At 58.7% G+C, this 10,126-nt stretch overlaps 1 protein-coding gene across 1 annotated transcript; it reads right to left on the bottom strand.

The window, feature by feature from the left end:
- Positions 1-727: 727 nt before the first annotated feature.
- On the bottom strand, positions 728-9,761 carry MMP25 (matrix metallopeptidase 25). Its single transcript, XM_068524672.1, has 10 exons — positions 9,672-9,761; positions 9,124-9,256; positions 7,527-7,662; positions 7,128-7,420; positions 2,333-2,509; positions 2,165-2,249; positions 1,916-1,998; positions 1,466-1,618; positions 1,131-1,388; positions 728-978 (listed from the first exon to the last, which is right to left on the bottom strand). The coding sequence occupies exons 1-10, from the start codon at positions 9,759-9,761 to the stop codon at positions 728-730; spliced, it is 1,659 nt and encodes a 552-aa protein (XP_068380773.1).
- Between the last annotated feature and the right edge of the window lie 365 nt (positions 9,762-10,126).

Raw genomic sequence — 10,126 nt, 5'->3', positions numbered from 1 at the left:
CCAGTCCACTGTCTTTCCACCAGCATTGAGCTGATGGAGCCAAGCAGTTCAGAAGGAGGTGGCAGAGGCTCAGGTGTGGAGGTGGGGAGAGGTGTTTTAGGGACAGGATAGTGTCCTATTGAACGTAGGCATTTCTAGTACCAGCGTGGTGACCAGAAAGAAGTCCACTGGGGCGGGATTCTGGAGTATCATCCATGTTGCCACTGACGTCACCCAGAACTTGGGACACTGGTGCTCAGGGGTGGTCTCAGGGCTGGGTTTGGGGTCCCTACCAATATGGCTTGACTGGGACTTCATGGAAGCAGGACAGGGTGAGAAACGTCAGAGCAGCGGGTGGAGAGCCGGCCTGGGGTTCAGCGTCCCGGGCAGACCTGTCCTGTAAAGACCCGAACAGCTTGGGACAGCTGCTGTTGCCAGGCGGGTCCAGGGCTGCAGGGAGTCAGCCGGCTGAGCTCCGGGAAAGGCTAGGTATTCCGGGAAAAGAAGAGTCCTGCGGGGTCGAAGCCAGGCCGGAGTCCGGGTTGCCAGGGGAGGGGGAGGAGAGAACTAGGAGGCCAAACACGTGGGGCATTCAGTGCCAGGGCTAGTCCTGTCACCACCCCTTGGCCTTCCCTGGGCTTAACTCCACCCGCATCCGCCCAGCAGCATCCTCGCTGAGCTCCGCCCCCGGGGACAGAGGGCCCGCGGTGGGAGATCCGGTCCCTTCCGTGTGGTGGGCGGTCACCCCTCAGCGGGAGGCGAAGCCCCCCACCAGCAGGGGCAGCAGGGGCAGCAGGGGGGGCACGGACGGCCGCCCTGCCGCCTGACTGATCTCGCACTGACAGTCGCAGGCTCCTGGCTTAAGGGTCGCTTTGGGGGGTCTGGGGGCGGGGCAGTCCAGAAACTTAGGGCCCATTGGTTGGGGGGAGTCCTGCTCGGCTTTGACGCTGCCCTTGCGGAAGCGCCAGTAGTGGGCGCCCTTGAAGAAGTAGGTGTCACCTGCGGGGAGGGAGCAGCTGCTTCAGGGGCTGGTCCAGGCCTGCCCCTCCCCCCTCCCCCCGTGCGGCTTCTCTCCCCAGGGCTCTCCAAACCCCCGGGACGTCCTCTAGCTCCCCATCCCTCGGCCTCTCCCCGCGGGCGCTCTCTCCCACCTGTGTTGCTGACGGTGACGTCGTCGGGGGCGTGCGGTGCCCCCTCCCAGAGGCTCAGGTCGCGCGGGTAGCCGGGGTCCGGGCGCGCTGCCGCCTCGTCGTACCGCCAGTACCGCCTGCCCCGGATCAGGTAGGTCTTCCCGTTCAGCGGCCAAGAAAACACGGCGTCCACCTCCTCCCCCGGGGGCAGCCCCAGCTCCGTGAGCGGCCGCGCGGCGCCCTCCAGCTGCCGGTCCTGGAACACCCAGAACTGCGGACCTGAGTGGGTGGGAGGGAGGGGCAGGTGAGCGGCGCTGCGCATGCCCGGAGCCAGCCACGCCTCGAGCCTCACTCACCGCTGAAGAGAAGGATCCGGCCGTCTGGATGCCGGGCGTAAGCGGCCTGGATGACCTTCACCTGGGCCGGCAGCCCCTCCCAGAAGCGGTGGAGCCGGGCGGGCCGGGGGGACACCAGCTGTCCCGAGGGCTGGAGGCGCCAGAACCACGGGCCTACGGGGGAAGAAGGGGTGGGCATGTGGGCGTGAGATGAGACGGCAGGAGGTCTCCTCCCCACCCCCCTCAGTGTGTGGCTCGAACACAGCGCTAGGTTTCCCCTCCCACCGCAGGGTGGGCAGGTCCATCTGAAAATCAAGGCTGCAGTGGCTCTAGGGTGACCGGCTGGTCCAGGGCTTTCCCCTTTTCAGCACTGAAAGTCCCGCATCCCCGCGAACCTCACAGCCCCGGCGGGTCACTCTAAGTGGGTAGGAAGCCAACTATATGGGGTCGGAGAGGTCCGAAGTCACTTACCTTTGAAGAAGAAAGTTTCGCCTCGGATGTTGGCGATGGCGTCAAAATGGCCACCACATCGATCAGGAACGGGTTGGGAGGGGCTGGGAAGGAAAAGAGAGGTGAACAGAGAGGGTTGGGGGGCCCCTCTCCCTTTACTTAACCTGGACGGCATCCTACAAGGCAGGGACTCTTACCTGCCCATCTCGTGGAGAAGGACCCTGAGGTTAGGGAGCTCACCCAAGGCCTCACAGCAGGAGGGATACTCACCTGTCCGGGGGCAGGGCAGGGGGCGGGGGAGGAGGAGCCAGGGGTTTCCTTGTGGGCTTGTCAAGTGGGGTTTGGGGTGCTTTCCCTGTGGATAAACCGTTAGAGAGCGGTGAGTCCCCTGACCCTGCTGCAGAGGCTACCCGGCGAGCGCCCCATCGCTCCTTGTACCGTAGAGCTGTTGCAGGCCTTCGAGGTCGTCCTGGGACAGGCGGTACTCGGTGGGGTTGCCCACCGGGCCCTGGTAAAAGGGCCTCATGATGGAGTCGGGCGCTGAGGAGTGGCCCAGGCCCAAGGCGTGGCCAAACTCATGAACAGCCACAGCAAACAGGTCCGTCCCCTCGCCATCTGGGGAGGGAGGGAGAATGGGCTGGAGCTGTGCCCCACCCCGACCCCTAGCACTCCCAGGCCCCGGGGAATGGGGCCTTCTGCTGGGCAGAAACAGCCAGGAGACCCTCAGAGGTGACCATGGCCTCCTCTACCCAGACACCCGCCCCCCCCCCAGCCATTTTATCCTTCCTCTCTGCGTTCACTTATTTGGTAAATGTTCTTGAGTAGCCTTGTTTGGCAGTGCTAGATACTGGGGTGCCGGTCTGAAAAGACCCACAGAGCAGGATGGGGGAAGAGCAGGAGGAAACAGTGTGGATAGAGGAAGGAGCAGCTTTACACTGATGAAGCCCCTTCCCCCAAGAAGGCAACATACAGAAACATTCTGGGGGAATCAGGAGCCTCAGGGTGTGTGCAGTTCTCTTAAGGGAGCCCCAGCCCTTGGAGTACCCTTCTTACAGCTCCAGTCTGTTGGCAGAGGCCCCCCACCCCTCCTCACCCTTCCCACTCCCACCCACGGGGAATGTTGGTCAGACTCCATGGCCCCACTCCCGCCCCATGGTCCGCCGCCCCGGGTCCATTCCCCCCCCCCCCCAGTGCCCACAACCCCTCAGTCCTCTATTTCCCCTCCCCCATCTCCCTCTCCCACAGCCTCCACCCCGACCCCCACCTCCCTGGGGTCCTCGCCTTCCCTCCCCACCACTGCAGACTTCATCCCTCTCAGAACACGAGGCTCCAGCAGGCACTCTCCAACCACAGCCTGCTAGCCCTGGCGCCCAGCCTCTCTGACCACAGAAGCCTCTTCCTTGGGGACACAGCCCAGGCACCAGGACCGAGCCTATCCACACTCCCAGCTGCTGGCCAAACCCCAGCGCCTCATCGATTCCTGAGCCAGTGAGAGGCCAAGGAGGGACAGAGACAGCAAGAGAGGCAAGCAGCCCCGCCTGGAGGTACGGATTTCCCCAGATGTTGATCTACTTCATGGAAATTTCTAACTAGAGTGAGCAGTGTTGCATGTGGGTTTATTGGAAGCAACCTGGTGAACTGAAAAGCAAATTTCTCTCCACCCCTCAAGGCCACTAGGCGAGAATCTAAGGATGAAATGAGTGAGTCATAAGCAGAGTAGCAAACACTTGTCCGCATTTACTTTTCACAAACCTCTACCTCCTATCCCCATTTTACAAGTGAGGAAACTGAGGCACAGAGAGGTCAAGTTAAATGACAGAGCTGGTACCCTGGCTGTGCTGTTCTGCAGCTAGCTCAGCAGTGATTTCAGATGTCTTGGTCAAACTCATAAGTACTGATGAATTCCCATGTTGACTGTGGATTTTCTCATTGCACTGAGTGCTTTTTCTAAGAAATTGGAGGACGTTTGGCGTCTTAATTAGGTAGATCCTTTTCATATCTCACCACTCCCCCCCACCCCGCCTTGCCTCTCCTTTGGCCGTACCCCTTTCTTGCACCCTTCTCACGCTATTCAGCTGGGGAAATTACACAACCATGCAGATCCAGCCACATGAGACTTCTGGTGCCCATCTCTGGGGGTCCTCGGCACCTCCTCTCATCCTTGCCCACAGCCTCAGCAGGCAGCTCCTTTGCTCTCTCCACTCAGCTTCAATTCCAGACTCATAGCCCCTTCAGCCGCTACCCAGCCCCAGCCCCAGCCCCAGCTCCCAACTCTTAGATGACAAATGCTGACAAATGCATTTCCTATTTCATCAAGACAGGCCGCTGATGTAATCTGTAACTTCCTGTGCATCGGGCACAGAGCTTCATCTCCCCCAGCTCACCTCCTGCCTCTTGCCGTGCCCTGGGCGGAGGTCCTTGCTTCGCTCACCTCCTCCAGGACAAGGACAATGCCCCACCCATCCGTTCATCACTGCATTCATGCATGCATGCATCCAGCTGTCCATCCATCCATCCGTGTCCCGTTCATCCATCCATTTATCCATCCATTAATCCATGATCCATGCACCCATGCCCCACCCCTTTCTTTCTATTGGCTCATCCACTGTCCCTGAGTGCTCAAGACTCCCTCAGCCTAAGACACCCCCTGGACCTGTCTGCCCCCCATCCATATCCCTTCTCCCTCCGCAACAAGTTCTTTGGTCAGTGGTCTGAACTCAGCCTTCAGTTCCTCAGCTCCTCTCATGCCTCTGTGGTCTAGATTCTCCTGGCACCCACCAAGCCTGTGGGCACTAAGGTCACTTTGTCCCCAGAGGGCCAGATCCAGGCGTAAGTAACTTACTGGATGATTTGCTGCCCTGCTCACTCCTGTCCACTTCCTCCTTTGCTTTTGTTCTTGGTCACCTTTCAGCCTGGTTTTTCTCCATTTCCTTTCATTCCTCCTTCCCTGCCACCCTCCTCTTAATTGTGGGACGCCACACAGCTCTGAACTTGATCTTCACATTCTACATTCTCCTGGAACCTTACCCCCAAGTACTGCCAACTCTCAAATCTGCCACCAGACCCAGCTCATAGCAGCTGGCAGTGAACAGACTGCCCTGTGCTGAGAGCTGTAGGTGAATTATTCGTCTAATCTGCAAGCCCATGGGACCAGCACATACTACTATTATCCCCATTTCTCAGATGAGGAAACTGAGCACATTGAGGTCAAGTAACTGATACACGCAGCAGGCAGAGGAACCCTGGCTCGAGTTCCACTTCAACCCGGAGATCTTAAATGCTGCATTACACAGCCTCCCTATGGTGGATTTGTCTATCTATGTGATCTGCACCTCACCCAAATCCTCTACAGAGCCTGTGTGCCCATCCTCCGCCGCCCCCTTCCCCAGGAAATGGATCTCCCTCCTGGCCCAGCCTCCCCTTCCCAGAGCAGTCTGCAGCCAGTGGCTGATGGATGTGGGGGCGGGGGGGGGCGGGGGCTGGACGAGCTGGGCCCCCTTCCTCCAGGCAGGACCAACACTGTGGCATTATTTATGCTCCAGTGTTCCCTGCGGGGTCAGGCTCCTGTCCAGCTGAGACCACATCCTTGCTTAGCTTCTTTCCCCAGTCCTCTCCTGCTTCCCTTTCCCCTGAGAACATGCCCCCTAAAACTGCTTGCACAAGAATTTTCCTCTCAAGCTCCAGTTCTGGGGAACCTGACCTAAGTTGGAGGAATCCAAATTCTAGTGCAAGATACCCGACCACTAACGCACCACCTGCACTGACCAGCCAGCCAGCACTGCAGGCACACATCCCAACCTCAACTCACCCCTGCCTTCCCGAGTCTGCTCCTCCTCCTCCCCCACTTCCCACCTGCATTAACAGGACACCATCCTCCAGGGGCCTTGAGCCAGAAACCTGGCTGGTACCCAACTATCCTCACCCCCTTTGCCCCCAGAACCCAGTCAGATCCCAATCTTTGCCCATCCTGACTAGACTCCCCTCAGAGCTGCCCACTGCCCTCTGCCCCCACTCCCATCCCCCCCATCATCTCTCACCTGGACCCCAAGATAGCTTCTTGCCTCCCTGTCCCTATCTTGCCCCCCATGGCAGCCAGTGGTATTTCTAGAATGCAAAACCTTCCACAGCTCCCACTGCCTTCAGAATCCTATCATCCAGACCCCGCCATGTGCTGTCCAAGACCCCTCATGGTGTGAGACCTGCCCTCCAGCCTCTGCAGTCCCCTCCCAACACCATATTTTTGCCTTCCAGCCCCAAATGTCCCAGGCTGTTTCTCCCCCCAGTGCTCCCACCCCTGACTCCCCTGGCCTCGGAGAGCTCACTGGCTTGTGCTTTCTTATGTGTCCCCTCTCCCCCACCCCCATCCCCCCGCCCTGCATACGTCGGGAGAGTGGGACCTCGGGCACCAGTTGGCACTCAGCACTTTGTTTGGAACAAACAAAGTCACCACTTCCAGGAAGTCCCCGGCACTCAAGAGCTTTGGATCAGCCTTCCTTTGAGCACCCCCAGGCTTGAGGACTTCCTCTGTTGTGATTCCCCGTGGTTGGGTCACCATGTGTAGCAATTGCCAGTTACTCTTCTGACTCAGCTGCTGGCAGAGCTGTGTTTTTGCCCCTTTAAGTCCTCAGCCCCACCTTGGAGCTGAGCATCTAACAGGACTCTGTGATGGGCAATTTTCTGTGTTAACTTGGCCAGACCATGGTGCCCCGATGCTTGATCAAACACCAGTCTAGATATTGTTGTGGAGGTAATTTTATAGACATGGATAACGTCTATATTCAATTGACAATAACAGCAGATCACCCTCCATAGCGTGGGTGGGCCTCGTCTAATCAGTTGAAGGCATTAAGACCGAAAACTGAGGTTTCCTGGAGAAGAAGGAATTCTGCCTCAAAGACTGCAACATAGAAATCCCGCCTGGGTTTCCAACTGGCTTGTTCTGCAAATACGGGACCCAAAAGTGCACCATCAAGTCACCTGAATTTCCAGCTTGCAGGCCTGCCCTACAGATTTTGGGCTTACCAGCGTCTGCAATCCTATGAGCCAATTCCTTAAAATAAATCACTTTCTACATACACACACACACACACACACACACACACACATCCGACTGGTTCTATTTCTCTGGAGAAACCCAACTGATACAGCCTCCATAAATAAAGGTAATTTAAACTTAATTCTTAAGGACAGACAGATGTGGGGAGAGGATCTCTCAGAAGAGGGGAGATTGTACCTTTTGACCCAAAAGTCCAGGTCTCCTCATCATCGAAGTGAGTGTCCCCAGAGATGGAGTGCTCCCCAGGGAAGAAGGCATGGGCGAGGGTGCCCCCCTGCCCGTCGAAGGGGTAACTGTCCTGGTGATAGGCCTGCGCAAAGTCGATGAGGATGTCAGGCTCCATCGGGCCCTGAGAACCCACTTCCTGGAATTCGAGGCCTGACTCAACACCCCAGGTGGTCAAGGCATGGTGCATGAGGGTCCGCACTGTCTCCTGGCTCAGCACTGAGCCCTGGGGGAAGGAGTTTACCCTGGAAAGAGGAGGGGCGAGTGAGGGGGGCCGAGGAGAGAGAAGGCAGCCACTCACTCGAAGCTGGGTCAGGCAGGCCCAGGGTGGGAGAGGGCGCCAGGACCTACCTCCACGTCAGGGTTCGCTTCTTCCACACGCTGCCACTCAGAGCATACCGGCGGCGCCGCCTGACCAGCCCCGCCGCCCCCAGCACATCAGGCAGGGAGCAGCGGGGCTTATGCATGGTGGCCACTGTCACAGGGTCTGGGGGAGAGGTTGTGGCAGAGGGGGGTCACCAGTAGGCACCAGCTCACTTTCTCCATGGGAAAACTGAGTCTCATAGCGCTTCAAACACTTGCCCAAGAAGGCCCCACATCTTCGATTGGAACCCAGGCCATCTAATTCTGGAAGCCAGCTCATACCAGACTATGACACTGCCCTTCTGGGTAGTATCACCCTCTGCATGGCCCTGCATGGACTCAGAGTCTCAGGCCAGGATCTGGGCATCCTGCTTCCCTGAGCCCTGGCCGCTGGCCTCTAGAGAAAGGAACCCTGGGGGTGCAGTGAGAACTCCTCTCTTGGAGGCTGGAACCCCCTGGGAGGTTGCCCATACCTCACACGCTAGCTCCCAAGTCCCCATCACATCCAGATAAAGTTGAAAGTCCCCAGGCCAACTGGGTCTCTGGTCTCCTGCGCAAGCCCCTCCTAGGTCAGATCTCCTGGAATCCCCTTTACCAGCTTGGCTCCATCCCCAGCCGTCCCCTCACTCCAAGTGAAGGTTGAGGTGAAAAAGAGCAGTTGAGCACATCCTGTTGCCAAAAGGGTCCTACCTCCCCTCGCAGCTGGACAGGACCCCTCCACCTCTCTCTTCCTTTCATTTAACCCAACAGACGAGGCTCTCAGCTCTACCTCCAAAATATACACCCTGGATTCAGCTGCGTCTCATCACATCGTTGCCTGAACACTACGTGCCTCCTTCCTGGTCTGAGTGCTCCCCACCCTCCATTCTCCAGCAGTAAGCAGAGGAAGCTTAAAATTGCAAATCACATCAAGTTGCCTCTCTCCCTCAAACCCGCTCAGGGTTTCTTATCACACTTGAAATCAAACCGAAACACCTTTCACGGCCCCTGATCAGGCTCTTGTTTAGCTCATCAGTCCTCCTTTCATTACAGGCATGCAAGCCAGTGTCTGCCACAGGGCCTTTGCACTTGCCTGGGACAATCTTTTCCCACATCTTCCCATGGCTGTTTCCTCCTTAGTGTCCTACGAATTCTTCAAGTCATATGAGCTCCTCCCAACTCATATGACATCTTTCAGAGGGGCCTGCCCTTCCCAGACCAGCTCCCTGAATACCATTAGCATTTTATTTTCATCAGAATGCTCACACTATCTGAAATTAGTTTGCATATTTCTGTTCTTGATCTGTGTGTGTCTCCCTCTAGAATGTTAGCTCCGTGAAAGCAGGGACCTCATCTACCTTGTTCACCACTATACCAGCAGAGCCTGAAATGACCTCACATGTCATTTATCAAGAAGAGATTCCTGATAAATATTTACTGAAAGAGGAATATCTTAGAACCTCCGAGTTGGGACCTGAGGTCAGCATTTCATAGCGCCCGTGATTCAGATACACGGGAGGTTTAGAAACTGCGGTTGGTCGGGTAGGCAACAATGGTCAGGCTGGGTGCGGAGGCTGGGCTGGGGGAGGGGGTGGGAGCCACATACCCAGGACGCCTGTCTCCGGCAGACCCGCAAACCTCTGCATGACTTTGATCGCATCCCGAAGCTTTGCAGGGCTCTGCAGCTGGGCCTGGGCAGGGTGAGGTGGCGGCAGGTAGCCATAGCGGGTCAGCCAGTCCTAGACCAGAGGAGGGAACGGGGGAAGCAGGAAAGGTCGAAGAGATGGGATTTTCCCTTCCCACCACCATCCTGGAAGCCCCACCTCTCACCAGACATGGATAATCCAGAGTCCTCAGCCCCGGGTACTGGCCTGCTCCCTATCTCAAGGTACAGGCCCTCCAGCCCTGGGTTTGCCCTTGTTCATCTGTTCCCAAGAGTCCCCACCTCCCCACCCTAGCCCCTTTCCAGATTTCCAAATTCGGGCCCCGAACCTCCTGACGGATCCAATAATTCGGGTCCCCTGTCTCCATCCCCGGTCACTCTTTGGACATTTGAATCCGCCCCCAGCTTCCTCTGAACCCGGGAGTCCAGGCCCCGGCTTCCCTCTCCCAGCCCCCCTGCAGGTCCAGGAGCCCGCGAGCCCTGGCACTCACCACGCCCAGGCTCACGTCCTGCGCGGAGGGCTCCCGGGCGCGCGCGAGCGGCGGCAGCAACGGGAGCAAGAGCGCCAGGAGCCGGAGCATGGCGCGGTCCTGCCCTGGAGGCCGGCGGAGCTCGAGGGGCCCTGACCCGCGCCGCCCTGGGGATCCGGGGGAGGAGATGAGGGGCCCAGAGAGGCTCAGGGGACCCGGCGCGGGATGCGAGGAGTGGGCGAGGGGATGGGGGGGCCGCGCGGGGATCCGGGACCCTGGGAGGCACGATGCGGGGGGCACAGGGGCGTCCAGCGGAGGGCCGGCAGAGTTGAGAGGGTGCGGGAAGGGGGCGGAAGCTCGGGCTCCGGGTCCGCGACGGCCGCCTCTCGGGGATGCGGGCTGGTCCTGTCCGCGCCGACGGCCCCTCCTCCGGACTGGAGCGGCGGGCCGGTCGGGGAGGGGCGGGTCAGGCGCAC

The sequence above is a fragment of the Eschrichtius robustus genome, chromosome 16, assembly GCF_028021215.1.
Source record: "Eschrichtius robustus isolate mEscRob2 chromosome 16, mEscRob2.pri, whole genome shotgun sequence".
In the NCBI taxonomy this organism is placed as follows: Eukaryota; Metazoa; Chordata; class Mammalia; order Artiodactyla; family Eschrichtiidae; genus Eschrichtius; species Eschrichtius robustus.
Note: the sequence above shows the minus strand (reverse complement) of the source record. Positions and strands in the feature narration are given on the sequence as shown.